Raw genomic sequence first — 16,211 nt, forward strand, 5'->3', positions numbered from 1 at the left:
TTCAGGGGACAACAGCCCCGGAGCTGGTGAGATTCCACACCCCTCCCTCACCGCCCCCACAATATATCTGCATCCACCTTCCCTTTCCCCCCCACCATGAATAGTCTTTCTCTCCCCTCTCTTTTATGGAGAAGAGAACAAGCTAGTACCATCTCTTCACTCCCACCTCTATCCACACAGGCCAAAGATGGCAACTTCCAAGTTTCTTGTCCTCCTTTCCATATGGGAAGGATGATGGGCTGCAATACGCAGCCACAAGTGCTGCGTATTTTAAAAGAGCTCATTTGGCTACTTAACTGGCTCAGATTAGTAAAGTTCTACACAACACAGAGCTAAGAGAATATTGCTCTGTCACAGGGACATACCCAGCACCCAGCTCTTCATGCCTGCAAAGGTCTCTTACAATGTTTAACTACCTGGCATTGTTCATGGCCATATATATGTATATTTACCCACAGGACAATACACATTGTAACAGTGATAGTAACAAAAAATACAGCTGACAGCATTAGACAGTGACTCATTTGCAAATTGTCATCAAAGAAAACATCTTCTCCCAAAGGGAGGGAGAAGAAAGAAAAACAAATTCTCAGCTCAGCACTTTTATGCCTCAGGTTGGCCATGACTAACAACATTTTGGGAAGATAGACTTGGTCCCTGAGGGAGATGTTTCTTGCACCACATTAAACTCCACAAGCATTTGAAGCTGCACCATTGCCTTGGAATAGATACTTTGCAGAAGACTTAGGTGGGTAAAAATCTTGGTCAAACAATTTTCCAATCTCTTTCATATAAGGTGCAGAATAGTAGGTGGGAAAACCCATTTTCCCATGGTTAGGAACTTTGCTGGAAAAGCTAAGTCTGAGTTTGCTTATCCTTGTTCCCCCTTCTCCATTTTGTTTTAATCCATAAAAAGGTCATTCACAGAAGCAGGTCTAAACCAGAACATTCATTCCTGCTTAACACGATTTCTTTCACATTGCACAAGATAGGAAAGCTGGCTGACCAAATCCAGCCAAATTGAGAGGTGTTTAAAAGTGATTTTGTAAGGCAGGAAGATTACAATATGCCTTTCATCCCTGAAGGATCCCTTCAAGGACATACACAACTAACAAAGTGCTTCCACATATGGGTAGACAGCTGCAACCAGTTGTATCAAGGCACACTACAAGAATGCATTCTAGAAACAGAGAGAAGTATTTTGTCAAAACTACCAAATTTGTGGCATTACAATAGCACCCTGGCATCTTTCACTGGAAGTGGATGGTATGCAGGAACTCTTTACAGTTGTTTTTTATGTTCTTATCTGAAAAACCCTATATGCACATACAGATTAAACTGCACTAAATTCAGTATTTCCACCTTCAGAGGGATGAAAGGTCGTTTCAGTCCTGCCCAGATTCAAACCTGTTGTTCCAAGAAGTTTATGTGCTTAAAACCCTAAACCATGCTGAAGGGATGGTGTCTATAACTGACTAGCTTTCAGCTCAAAAAAAAAAAAAAAAACCAACAAAAAACTGCTGCTGACATCAATGCTTGTTGATTTGTTTTCTCATCAGAAGTTTAGGTTTAAAGTATTTGCACAAGGTTTGGCCATTATATAAAGGTGAGTTGAAGAAAAAAAAAATCTGTTTTGTCCAAAATCAAAACACATACGTCCTCCTTCTTTTCCTTTTTCTTCTTCCTGGGGTGAGAGTCAGATTCCTGGGAGGGGGCATTGAGCTCGCTGGAATATTCTCGTATTAACACTTCAATGGCCCCTTTAATTATCTGATCTCTTCTCTTCGTTTCCTCATCCAGTGCTTCATCATCATCATTTGTTGTCTCTGGTCTGGAGTTCTAGGGAAAAACGGCAAAGTAACAGGCCTTAACAAATTGAGAGTAATAGTTGTTTTGTCAGAAGTTCACTTTTCATCATCACATTCATGCCCCTTCAGTATTTACTATAAAAAAGCAAAACCCCAAATACAAACCCATACCAAAAAAAAAGAAAAAAACCAAAGAAACAAATGACTCACCACATGAAAACCAAACCACCTACAAATACAAGTAATTATCAATTGCATTATATTAGTCAGATCTTTTCACGCTGGCAATATCACAGTTTATTGCACAGTTTTATGGAATGGCTGCAGAGAGCAAGTGTAGGATTGAATAATAAAATAACAAACTAAAATAGAACAGAAAAATGGTGATTAAGGCAGTAGACAGAAAAAGAGAGCACCCACACGCTCCCAGAAAGGCAATCACTATAGTGCAGCTCTTGGTCAAAAGTTTTGCCTTTTATGTTCCAGAACTTCAAGTCACTTCAACAGCAGTTCCTCCAAGCCTTCTACTTAAATGCCATGCAATACAAATGCCTACCTAAAACTTCCAAGCTGCAACTTCAAACTGAAGAACTATATTAAAGAAACATCATTAGGGAAAACATTCCTTGCACAACAAATTATTTTAAAAATTATTGCTGATCAAGTACTTTGCAGTTCCTCATCTTTTTGCCCCTTTCAACCTTGCAGGGAGGAAAAGGAACACAAAGAAGTGCCTTTCCCTAAATATTACATGAAAGTATAAAAAGATGATGTGCACACCAAGCAAGGTAGCCCACCTCTCGATCCCCTGAATCTTTTAGAAAAATGGAATCTCACCTGAGAATCCAGCTGGGTATCCCGTCAAACCATAGGTGGTGGGTGGAGTGAGGGGGAGGGAAGGGTCGGATGGAGCAGCAGCTAAGAATGAGGGGGAAGGGAGGATTCAGTTGGAGCTGAAGAAGCTGCCAGGTCAAGGAGGAGCAGGCTGAAAAGCTAGAAGGTGGTGACAGGGGATGGAATTGAAGAGATCCAGGGAGAAGAAGTGATCAGGGAGAGCAGCTAGTAAGATAAAGGTTTGCTTGGTGTGTCTCTGTATGAAATCGTGTTGTAGTTTACATGTTTGCTATCTTAGTTCAAAATATTCGAGAAAATTTGAAACTTTTGGATCCAAGTGGCACCAGAACACCAATGAAGGTATAAATAGAATTGCAAGCAGTTTGATTACAATGCACTTCATCAATACTCCTCAGCAATTCACAGCCTTTCTTTGCACCACCACAAAAAAGATCAAAAAACCAGCCAAATCCACTAAAACCCAACAAAAACCATGGAGTTAATCTCATTCTACCATACAGTTCCCATACAGTTGCTTTCATCAAAGCCACAAAACAGTACCTGCTGTTGTGTTACCATAAACCCCCCAGAATGATTGTAACTCATAGAAAACAAAATTCACGAGATGTACAAGAACTCCAGAAATACTTTAAGCTTGTTTGTAACATCAGCAGTGAAGCAGTATCACAGGTGATGCCAACATGAAACAAGGAAGTACAGAATGAAAGGGCAGCCCAGTCAAGCCCTTACCTAGGCTAAGGGTTCATACAGTACTCCACTCAAACCTCACAAAGTTAGCACTGCGATTTACTAAGCTATTTGATTTCATCCCAAACATAGGGTATCCAGTCAAAAATATGTCAAGAACTTCAAGTCATCATTATGCCTCCACTTCTGGCCAGGTAAAATGAAAAGAAAAAAGTATCTGCGTTTCCAGTATAGTCTACATACATTTAAGAAAAATTCCAAACTGAAATTTTTAAAATTTACTTGCCACTGCATGATTAGAATTTTTAGTTTTCTAAACTAGAGCCTCTTCCCACTTTGATTTTACAGAAAAAAACTGGTTTTAGGTGATATCTTAAAGCACACACAAAACTTTAGGATTTAGAGACAAAGCCCAACTTGATTGGGGTTGAAATACAGCAAAGGTTTCTTTCAGCAAAGAAACAGACACCATTAACTTCAATGCAAACTTGTCAATTAAGTATCTTTGCATCTCAGTAAGAATTCAACATACCAAATATCTGCAATTATTCCAGAACAGATCCTTAGCTTTGGAAAGGGATAGTACAAAAGCAATTTTACTCTGCTCAATGTGTGAAAGCAGCCCACTGCTTGATATCTGTCTCTTCTACTGAATGATCTACTTCTTTCCTTTTCATTTATTTGTTCCAAAAGACCATCAGTAGAAGGGAAAGAAACCTCAATTCCCCTCAGATAGCAAATTCACAGATTGACAGAGTAACTTCTTCTAGGGTTTAAGCCCTTTCTAAACAAAAATGAAGCAACAGAATCAAAACATACAGCACCTATTACTACACTTTATAACGAATAACAGAATTGATTCTAGAAATGTAGTTGTAGTTTGCAGGTAAGTTCAAACACTAGGGAATTAAGAGCTTACACTTCTCTGCCTTTCAACATATCTTCAGACTCACTAATGTGATTCTGGCAAAATCCTAAAATTAATAAAAGACACAGAAAGAAGTAGAAACTGAGACATGCTCGCAATCTGATCTAGAAAGTTACATTAAACTGACATTCTATTAAAAGAACGCAAATCATACATTATATACATACCCCATTAGATGCCTTTTTCTTTGCTTTCCATTCATCTAGCTGAGCCTTTGTCTTTGCATCAACTTTGACCAGCAGCTTCTTCTCTCCAATCTGGAGGTCATGGAGTAGTCTCAGTGCTCGTAGGGTAGAATCTGGCTCTTTGTACTCACAAAATCCAAAGGCTGAAATGGATGATTGAAATGAGAAGTAAACACATTAGAGCTCTTCAGGTAATTTACTGTTTAAAAATGTGTTTTAAATCAATAGACTTGGACCGCAAGCACTTGTTTTTAAAAAGCCAGGAGTACACGTCATAAAACCCTCAAAGTTCACTCACTGAACTCATCTTTGATATAATTAACAGTCCAATAAAAGAAATTGAACCAGTACACACATTGTAGATGTCCCATCCCTGGAAACTTCCACAGTAAGGTTGGATGGGGCTCTAAGCAACCTGATCTAGTTGAAGATGTTCCTGTCCTTCAAAGGGGGTTCGACTAGATGAACTTTAGAAGGTCCCTTCCAACTCAAACTACTCTATGATTGTGTTTGTAAATCTTTTGACATATTTGCCTTAACTAAGAAATGCAGTCTATGTGATGACATCACAAGTGGATTTGATGACCAAGAACATCAATCAAGAGTTTACTGTTAAACTAGAGGGAAGGGTTTCAAACTTTCAAATATTTCAAACTAGGTTCTTCACAACAGTCACATAAGTTAAATGATAAAAAAAATTTTGACAGCAAAATTAAAAAAGTGTGAGATATAAAAAATCTGAAGGAACTGAACTACATCCTTAACAATAAAACCTCACAAACCTAGCAAGATACAAAAACACAGCAAAAAAATAGCAACCAAAATTGTTTCCTGCAGTCACTGTGGAAAAGGTCACAAAAATTGAATCAGTTCAACTTGACAATAGGAAAGGTAAATTTTATATCATGAAAACCTCCTTCATAGAGAAGGACAAAAATATAATTGGAAGTGACTTCTAAAAGTGTTAGAATAGTATCTTTCCTTTGGGAGCTAAGTCCAAACTAGCAAAGCTTTGTCAAAAATAGTATGTAAAATCATTCTGTTTCAGAAAAGAAAGGTAAGCATTCCAGGCTCCCAAGACTTTTTTCCATTCTCAATTCTATTACATTATACTCAATTCCATTATTTTAGTCTCAATTCCAGAAAATACAAGCCCTTCACTAAAAAGAATTTCATAGCTATCATATTACAGCATTTTAAAGTGTAAAACTATTAAGAATAGCCATATGTCATGATACTAAAATGCTGCCAGCTAATAAAAACAAGAGTATATTTAGAGATTTTGAAAAGCATGAAGTTACCTTGAAGTTTTCCAGATGCCCCCTGCACTCTCTTCCAACTCAAAACCAAACCACATTTCTGCAATTAAGAGAAGTATTGTTAATTGTTATATTCAAAACATTACAAAAACGTGACTACTTTTTGCAATATATTAAAAAATTAAAGCAGGGTAAACCCTACTAAAAATAAAATACATCTATATTCACAGACATCTATAGTGTAAAAAAGCTGTACTCTTCATTATTGGATTCAGGCATAGTGGACTGCTATTCCAGCAAGTGAGAATAGCTCTGCTTTTGGTTTCAATACACTGCTTGTGGATCCTAAGTTTATTCATCACCAGGGATGAAATTTAACAAGCAGAACGCTGTACTTACTGCCAGAAGCTGCCGTATGAGCATGTCTGAGGCCTTCTCTGAAATGTTGCCTACAAAAACAGTAGTAGTGGGACCACAGTTTTCATCATTTTCTTTGTTCTTTAAGCCAGGATGGTCTTTTCTGACTCCCAAGTGTTTTCCAACCATAGACACCGTGGTAGGAACTAACACCTATAAAGAGGAGAAGTTGTAAAATAAAGGATTGGACTGGTTTGCTTTTTTATTTAAAACGTTAAGACATGAGACTTGGGGATGCACACTTATTTCACATTTGAATTTTCATACGAACCTCAGTTAGGCTTATAGAGTAAGACACCAATAAGCAGTTCAGGCTTTAATGCTTTCTACAATACAAAAAAAGATGGCCATCTTCTGGCAAAGGAAGTTAACGAAAGGACTAAACACAGCCAGTGGAGGTCTCAAGGTGATCATAGAGTAACATTAAGTATTATTTCTCCAATAAATAATAAGCTTGCAACATTTGAGTCATGGGAAGTTGAATTACCTTACCTAATAGTGTAAAAACCAAGCAGTGAATAAAAAATAACTCTGGCTCAAAGGATTCAATGGACATATGATCTTAAAGCTTCCACACAGTGAATAAAGACTACTGCTTTATTTAATAAACACAAAATGCAGAGCCTCTTTAGGTTAAGAAGCAAACATCTGTAAACTAACTGTACAAAGATAGGCAGGTTCATCTGCTCCATTTCGCTACACTTCTTTCACCTCAGATTTAACAGTTCTTACTCACAGTCTAGTCTCAGAACACCTTCCTAGAAGTGTCCCTTACTAAAAGTAATTCTAATCATAAAACTGAGTAATACATTTGTTTCAGTATCTCTGTCTTAAGCACACTGGTTACCATCAACATATTACAAGCTATCAAAAAATTCTGTATTTTGGGGAGATTTCACTTCTGCAAAACCGCACAAATGGTAACTTACCTTGAAGTCAAGAAGTAACATTTATATTTTAAAGAGCATTTTTTCCCACCCAAAAATCATAAACCTCCCTTCCAACTTGATATTAGTAAGATAGACAAAGAAACATTTCATTTGCTTTTCCACAGATGGATATTACATGCAACTATTCATTTTCCTGCAACATGGAGACAGCAAGCTTATCTGTAAGCTTGCCAAATCACATGTTTTTGGACAACCCAGCAGTGCTGGCGTGATAGCCTTATAAACCTGGATGAGGTAATGCCTCCACGCTACTATGTCAGGGCTACAAACTCCAGAGTAAGAGACCTAGATTCTCCCTGATCTAACTGTACTGAACAGGAAGAGCACGCATGATCCAAAGGCAAAGCCTAAACCACTGTATTTGAGAGAAGTATGTCTTACAAGAACAGTAATTGCTTCACCTCTGCAGCTGGTGGCTCCAGACATTACTTCAAACTTTGTCTAGGTCAGAAATTAGCATAACATTTGTATCATAGTTGCATTTAAAACTAAGCATTTTATTTCACAGCAGAATTCTAACAGACTAGAGCAAAACAAAACTACTGTTGACGTATACTAACTTTTCCTGTCAATTTTATTTGGCTATAATCTCATCCCTTCTGTAGTACTTACAGTTGGAGCAGGAGCCATAATGCCCATTGGTACAGGAATCATAGGGGTCCCTGAGAAAGACAATACATTAATATTAGTCTGCCCTGTTGAGAACTGATTAATACAAATTAAATCATTGCAGACATAATTTTCAAACTAGACAGCAATTTTGGTCAAATAAGAATTTCACCGATTACCAGTAATTCCTCAAGCATTCCAACAAAGTACATACATCATAGGCATCCTAGTCACTTTCTGATATTACCATTTCAACTTTGTCACACACAGATCTATTTTCAGAGCATATTCAAGACACAATATTGTTCTAGAAGACAGTGGGGTGATAAATGAGGCAGGGAATTCTTGAGAGCAAAGGCAGCTACACAATTCCCACAGCACAATATTTTCTGCATATGGCTTTAGGGATGAGATCCTGTAGAGAATGGCACCAGGATTCTGCCACTATTTATGGAATAGCTTAATAAAGGCAGCATAAAAAAACTTCTATTGAGAAACTGCTGAATACTTCACTTGGCAGTCTCCCAACACCTAATATAGAACAATATTGAATTGTAATAATATTCATTAATAATAAATAGTAAATAATTATTATATCATCGGATGAAACCAAGCAATACCTCTTTTACACTACCACTGGCAGCTTTAAGTACTTTCCTGATCAAATATTTGATCATAAGAAAGGCTCTTTATCTTTACATGCCAGCTGCTACAGATTAAGTATATTAAGTGAATTAATTTCATCAAAACTACTTGCTGGTCAGCAGACACATTGAGACTTGACAATAGTGAAGTCGATGTCATGTTCTTCACAGGGATCCTACATCTCCTTTTTTTTTTATTCTACAAAAAACTTCCTTTGTTTTTTCCCTCTCAAGCCTTCCCTTTTGATCCATCTCTTACTGCTGTATTCAGAAAACCCCAAACTTCTGCAACCTACTGCCCCCTGGACTTGTTAACCCACTTTCTCTAGTGTTTAGTCACAAAATACTTCTCCTCAGACATCCTTTCCAGTTTTTCCCACGTCCACTCTGGTTTTGATTTATTTCTGTTTTTGTTTTCTCCAGCTCTCAATTATTTTCCTCAGATCCTTCATATTAACGTCATACTACCTCTCACTCCTCAAAACCAGTCAGACAATCAAAACTGTATTGCTCTCCCATGTTCTCAGTTTCAATACACCACGGCATCTCACAGACTGTGGCAACTACTCTCCAACAAGACTGGTTGTGCAGCCCTATAATTTATTATAACTATCACAACGGCTTTTAAAGTTACAGCCCAGTAAACACACTTGTGTGATCACTAACAATTCTATGAAATTCTATTCTATCACTATAATTCTATGAAACTATCTGCCCAATGTTCAGCAGAAGCCACAAAAATCCACTGAAATATTGGGCATCATCAGGAAACATAATGACCATAAAGGCGTCATTTAGCTGCTACACCTTGGTGCACCTACAGTTTTGACTAAGGCCTATAGACATGGTCTCTGCAATCCAAGGCTGCCCAGCCTCAGACAACAACACCTACATAACTTTACTGGTGAAGCAGCTGCTTTACTAAGAAAGGCTGCACACCCTGACTCTTCCAAGTGTGGAGGTTTGCAAGGCATGGAACGTGGCTGAGTTGTACAGAACCGCCAAACTCAACTCGCCCAACTCCCACATCAGAACTGGGGCAGGAGGGAGTAGGCAGTGAGTTTAAAGACAAACTTAAGTGAGAGCAGCACTTTTCACAGCAGTTAATGAACTTCTCAAATTTGGTTTAAGAGGTGACAGAGATGAACAGAGTAAAAAAAATCCAAAATTATTATAAATGACAGGTCCAGAAAAAGACAAAGTACAACCAAAAAATCATCCTCTAAGATCCCTAATACTACAGGTGTATGAAGGAACAGACTCAGGAAGCTGACAGGGATAAATGCCCACTCTAAATACTGCCTTCTGGTCCCACTGCCCACACAATGCATCAGCCTACATGGACTGCAGGTCTGACCTACTACAGCATTTCCGGCATGAAAAATGGGGGTTTTGACACTTTAGTGATATCAAATAATCTTCAGACATTTATCAGAATCATCTCCTTATTAAATCTTCCACACTAATATTGGGAAATGCTAGAATTTCCTGGTTTTAGCAACTGTATTTTTAAGCAAAGCAAACCACCTTTCCCAACTTCCTTATTATGCAAGCAAACTAATCCACCTGAAACTCTTAAAAAAAATTACAGGCTGAGGAAACCAAGACATGAATTTCTGACCAAATAGCTAGCTAAAGATAATACTGTAAGTCACCAAAAATTGTGATCTTGCATATGGACTAAATTCAGAGCAGATTTCATAGAATCTCTGTGGCATTTTCAGCTCTACTGATGTGCTTATACTAGGAAGTGAGATCCATATCCTCTACAAGTCAATATATGTTGTCTGCACAGATAAGCAAATCATGTTGCTCTTATGCAGGGAAAAAACTGGTTTTCACCTAACAACAGGCTTCTCCATTCTACATACTATTCAGCTTCCTAATACTAAAATGAGACTATTTAAACACAAAGAGAGAACAAAAAGATCTTTGTCACACATGCTAAGAAGCAAAATGTTCAGCTCAGAAAACTGTATCAGGCATTTAAAAATATATTTCAGAAAGCTTTTTTTTAAAGTATCTGGTGTTTTATACACTAGTATACACAAACTGGAGCTAGGAAAAATAAGAGGTATGATTTTAAAATTTAACCTGAAATTTTTGATGGCAGGATGTTACCTAAGCAAGAACTCTTGTCTTTATCAGAAAATAGGCAACATCTTATGGTTCTCAAAGAAAAATGTTTAGAAAAAATAATGCAAGTAAAGATTAGCCTGATAAATAATGTGCAGAAATCTTTTTGTACTTCAACCATCTGTTTTTTGAATGTCTCTATTGTCTACAAAACACTCCTGCACAACACAGTTTAAGAAAATACAGACAAGACAGGAGGTATTGTGATAAATTCTGAAGAAGTAATTCTCTGACACTTTCCCCTCTCCCACTTGCTCTCTGGTTTCCTACCTTGAGTCGTCATTACATATGCTCACAATGTAAAGAAAGTAAGTTGTTACAGACCAACAAGTTAAAATCTCAACTCAAAAACACAGAGGCTGATCTTACAGATGAACAAAGAAAAAAGGTAGGAATAATTTTGAGAAGATCAGAAGAAATTATAAGGATAACTGTAAATTTGCAAGATGTTTGGAGGAAAGAATATAAGAAGCAAAAGAAAGTGGGACATTAAAATGGAGAAAAACAACTCAACAAGTTGGACCTTCTCTGAAAGCTACTCCTCTGTTTTCACATAATGTGTAATCAGTGTACCCAAGAGTTTCCGAGGGATACTACAATGTTTTACTGTCAATACAGTGGCTTTGGAACACCTAATATAAACAGAAATCACCACTCAGCTTCAGTCTCGAATAAAGGCTCAAGAGAAGTCTAGTCTTTCATTTCTGTTCAAAAGTAAACAGTTTTTGGTAGAACAAAAGGAGCTTGCTCACACAACATGATCTGTGGGAAAACTAGAAACTCAACTGCAATGTATACAAATCAGAGTTACTGAGATATATTATTTACACAAGTTACTGGCTTTTAAAGGAATTCAGAATAATATAAATAAATTAATTTCTACTTCTATATAAAATATAACTTACCAGGAGGTACAGGTGGAGGAAAACCAGGAAACTGTGGAGGTGGGATCCCAGGGGGAAGTGTTGGGATTCCCATAGGAGGGCGATTCAAATGAGGTGGAAAAGACATTCTTGCAGTCACAATCTGTTAAAAAGACAGAAAAGGAAACTTTTATTAGTCAGTTCCCAAATGTGAATTACAAAAGCAGTGAAGTTGTAAATGTCCATAATTATTTTAAATTTCTATATGGACATTCAACTACAAACTAAAACTATTTTTTCAACTTTTTTCCCCCCCCAAGGTATTCATTGTTAGAGATGTAGTAGAAGTCTTCTTTCTCAATTAAAAACAGCACTTCTAAGGAAGTGTTTCAGAATGAAGTGAAAACCAAAAATATATCTGACTTTAAAATAATGCTATCTTTGGAGTATTTGAAAGTGAAACTGATCTTTTAACACATTTTCAATAAAGCAAGTAGTTCTGTTGTACAAGAATGATCACACACAATACAACTGTAGAACAAGACACCAGAAAGGACTGGGACATTGTGATGCTCAGCATTAACAGGAGTTGTATTTAAGATTACATTGGGGAGATCCTCAATTCCAGCAGAGAGAGTTAAAAGCTTGAAAGAGGGTTCTGTAATCTATTTTTAACTTCCCAGTCCACTAATCTCTTAGAGCACAACTTGGACATTAGCCCACGAGTAGAGTGTCAACATGAAGTGTTGCATAGAGAGTAAAGATAATTTCAAACACCATTTTCTATTCAGATTATTATTTTACATACATATTACTGACCCTGAAACAGAGACAGTCCAGATCACCCTTAATACAACTAAGGCATGCATTCTTGCTTCCATTATTGTTTTAGTAACCTTAAACAGTCAAGCCTTCACAGAAGGCTGGCCCTTAGTTCTAAAAAAACACCCTAAAACTGGTTACAATATTACTGCTGAGTATATACCTACATTCACACTGCAGTGAGGAAGCAGTGGAGGTTCACACACAGTGGATCATGTGGCTATGAATCACAAAGACACAGTATCACAAGTGACAAGAACCCAGCAAGCTGTCGGCAGAAACGTTTGCGTTTCTCATTGGACTCTACAGAGCCTTGCAACCTACAGCATCAGATCTGCACTGCAACTGCTTTCCAAACAGGCAACCGTGAGTCAAAACTGATACAAGGCTGTCTGGAGAAACAGAGTTACAGTGAGCAAAATTCTGATACATACAACAGAACTGTAGATTGTAACATACTTTCTTCAAACCAGGAACACAATGGCACTGAACACACAAGGAATGGAAAACAAGTTTTCCTGGAGATAGAAGTACCTTCCACACTTGTTCAAGAGCAAGCCATTAGTCTTAAATATTAGAAGTGAAAGATCAAAAAAAAAAACCCCAAAAAATCTAACAGAATCACATAGAAAAACTTTATTCCCTCAGACTCTGGAAACAACTATGAGAGATAAACTTATATAGTGGACTGCAAAGGATGAAAGACTAACCCAGATGTGTTTGGTAATACCTTCTAACCCCAGAACTTACTTATTCTGGCCTAAGAACACACATGTCACCCTATTACAGAATTCATCCAAGGAAACATTTATAACTACATCAATTAGACAAGGTATGTGATGAGGGCATTCATTAATTGACCCCTAAGGGCATTTATCAATATCTCACTAGGCAAAACAATGAACACTCCTGTGACACAGGTTAAGATGGTAGAAGAAATAAGAGTGCAAATACTAGCATTTTTCCAACAGTTCAATAAAGCTTTCATGCAATCTAATAAACATAAAACCTCCTCTCCCTTTTAGAATCCATACGCCTAAGAACACATTTCCTTTTTGTAATTCCTGAATTTTTAAAACTGTAAAGGCAAAGAAAAGCAGCAAATATGTATGCCATTTTATTTTTTTAAAAAGTTGCTAATTGTCTCCTCAGACTACATGTACATCAGCTGACATTCATTTAAAATCTGGAACTCGTATGGTATGGAAAGGAATAGAACTCCCTTATCTGCCTTGGTATCACTACTTGAAACTTTCACATGCTAAAAAAATTGCCAACAGAAAACCCAGAAAATTAAGCTCTTTAAGGCTCCTAGTTCTTACCTACATTTCAAGCTGATAAACACCTGGATAAAACTCAAAGCTGTTTTGGGGCAGATGGTAAAAACAATAAGCTACTGGGTCTCAAATGGTTCTGAACAGGCTACAACAGAGTTGCACCATCAGAGGTCCACAAGATGTTAATATGTGGTCTGTAAAACATAACTGGGGAAGTAATTTTCCAGGCTGCCTGTAGGTGCAATCCCTTCTCTTGCTCTGATAAGCACTTTATCTGAGCTATCATTTTGGAGATGCCAACATAAAAAGCCTGGGGCCTAAGAAGTGAATCACCTCTTTGAATTAAAAGATGCTGAAACATACCATAGCCAGTGGATGTTAAAGATGCACAGAGAAGGAACTGTTTGGTTGGGGTATTTTTTATAATTTAAATTTAAAAAGCAAAGATTTAGCAGTCAACAAAGTTACTGTATAAAAAGAAAAAGGCAGTAAGAGAACAAACGTAAGTCTTTCAATCTTTTAGGTAGATGATGTGGAACACACTGTTATACACTGTGCTTCAACAGTCCATTTCAAAACACTCCCTTCTTTCTCCTCTCACCCCCCATATTTGTACCATTATTTTTACAGCAGCTAGAAAGCTGACCTGTTACTGACTTAATTCTTACATGGACCAGTCCTAGCAACTCTGCTGCCTGTTGCACTTAAGATCAAAACTAGAGCTAAGGAAAGCCTTGGCCTCTTTCTCACTACTCTGTGTAACTACTAATGTGAAAGCAGCAGAGAGAACAGTTTAATTCTGCTTCCTTTATGAAAACTGTGAGGACCAAGATGAGTGAAACTGCTCACTGGAGAAGTGAGAGATCTGGATGAGGGAGGAAGATGCACTCAAGATGCTACAATGAAGGGAACTGCAAAACACATTCTTTTCTGTCCGGAGTTGGAAAACACACAAGAATGTAGATCCTGTTCCAACAGTCAGAGGGGCTCTGCAACAAATTTCTAAGCAACTACAAATCAAAGGTTTGGTATGAAAATTTAGGAGATGCTAAGCAGGATCTGGGTAGAATATCATTGCAAACATCCCAGGAACAGCATCTTGAACTTCTCTACAGACTGTCCTCATACCCTGCCAGTACAGTTCAGTGATCAATTTCTGACACATTACTGTGATCTCAGGAATGTACATGGTGATCTTTCAACTTCCCCAATTTATTCAAATGTCTAAGTAAAAACTAAACAGTCCTGACATACTTTCAAAACCTCAACTGACTTATGGAAGTATTGCCTCTATTGAAACTGAATGTAAGCAGCATTCTTCACAGCTGTAATTTTACTAGCAGCTCTCTAAGCAAGAGTTTGACTTGTGTGAATATTAGTGATCACAAAAATATAGGACAAAGAAAAGCAGTGATCAACTGGCCTGATACCACTCAAAATACTGAAATAACATCTTTACCTCCCAATATGATGGATTTATGTCAAGTGTCAGACTCAAAGTGCAGTCAGTTTAGGCTGACATACATAGAAACAAGTCTGCCAAACAAAACTAATTTGAGTTAAGACCCTAATGTCTCCACTACATGTTTTGGGGAGGCCCACCCCAATAAAACAAATGCCAGTTTGTACGTTTGAGTGCATTTTTTTAATATATTTTCATCCAAAAGGAACCTAGCTTATCCACAATAAGCTAGGAATAGCACAAACCAATATGAAAAAAACTTCCTAAATGATGATGACTGTGATACTTCCTTCAAGAACACATCCTTGATCCAAGTGAACACAGTAACGTAGGTGCATACTTTATTAGCCTCGGGCCATTTCTCTAAGCAGATTTAATTTCTCTAAGCAGATTAATTATATCATGGATGGCAAAACACCTAAGTTTAATGCCATGCAGACTAAGCTCAAAAACAGCCTGAGCTACTAAGGCAAGTGCTACATAAACACAGCTATAATATTCCAGGTTCAACTTTGGCCTAGAATGAACTCAGCTGCCTTCTACACTGCACTTCTGACTTAAGTCCTGGTAGAACCAAGCAACATGCAGAGCAATCTGCACCAATCTTCTGAAACTTGGAGAGAGTACAGGGACAGCCATAGGTTCTAAGGTTAAGTAAAATCCACTGAGACTGGGAAATCTTGTCATGATGAGATGCCTGCTGGGATGGAGCTCTGTCCACTAGGAGCATTCTGGCTGATTTACAACTAAGCAAACGCAGAGAGCTCACCTTAGGGCTGGAAGAAAGTGTCTGAGTCCACACAGAACTCAAAACTACTATGAAACAAGGATCACCATCACCCAGACACTGCTGCCTTGTTCTTCTTTATCATCTCTGACTCCTAGAAGTCCCAATAAGAGGGGACTGAGATTGTACTGGTCTGGCTGCACTGTTAACACAGTAATTTCTTTTTAAATCATAGTATTTTTTAACCTTCTGTTTTACTGACTCCATTTTTTTTAAACAGAGGTGAAGAGATATGTCATAAGCAGAATGCAAACTCAATAAAAATTGCTGGCAGTGAAGGTATTTTAAATTGATAATCCCATCATCTACTTAAGGCAGCATCATAATTCTACCACTGTTACAGAATTAATATCAGTATCTCTGTTTATACATCAGAAACTTTATGTGTTAAAAGTTTTATTAATTTAGAAACTTGCAAAACATCTTAACCAATTTCAAAGTTCCCATGAAGCAACCAGTTACCATACTTACTACTGTTACACCAAAGTTAAAACTGACTGCAAAACCCCTCAAGTCTTAATG

At 37.5% G+C, this 16,211-nt stretch overlaps 1 protein-coding gene across 4 annotated transcripts in view; it reads right to left on the reverse strand.

The window, feature by feature from the left end:
- The window catches only part of RBM25 (RNA binding motif protein 25), a 32,501-nt gene that overhangs the window by 14,468 nt on the left and 1,822 nt on the right, over positions 1-16,211 (reverse strand). For 2 of the 4 annotated variants that reach the window (XM_085581916.1, XM_085581917.1), the window contains exons 2-8: positions 12,331-12,555; positions 11,384-11,504; positions 7,702-7,751; positions 6,122-6,292; positions 5,765-5,822; positions 4,446-4,606; positions 1,657-1,839 (exon numbers count right to left, since the gene is read on the reverse strand). In XM_085581916.1, coding sequence (XP_085438042.1) covers positions 1,657-1,839; positions 4,446-4,606; positions 5,765-5,822; positions 6,122-6,292; positions 7,702-7,751; positions 11,384-11,489 — 729 coding nt within the window. In that variant the 5' untranslated portion in view covers positions 11,490-11,504; positions 12,331-12,555. The remainder of the gene's footprint in view (positions 1-1,656; positions 1,840-4,445; positions 4,607-5,764; positions 5,823-6,121; positions 6,293-7,701; positions 7,752-11,383; positions 11,505-12,330; positions 12,556-16,211) is intronic. The other 2 variants (XM_021533580.4, XM_021533579.4) reach the window with 1 other exon arrangement.

Source organism: Lonchura striata, chromosome 5 (genome assembly GCF_050655825.1).
Source record: "Lonchura striata isolate lonStrDom1 chromosome 5, ASM5065582v1, whole genome shotgun sequence".
NCBI lineage: Eukaryota > Metazoa > Chordata > Aves > Passeriformes > Estrildidae > Lonchura > Lonchura striata.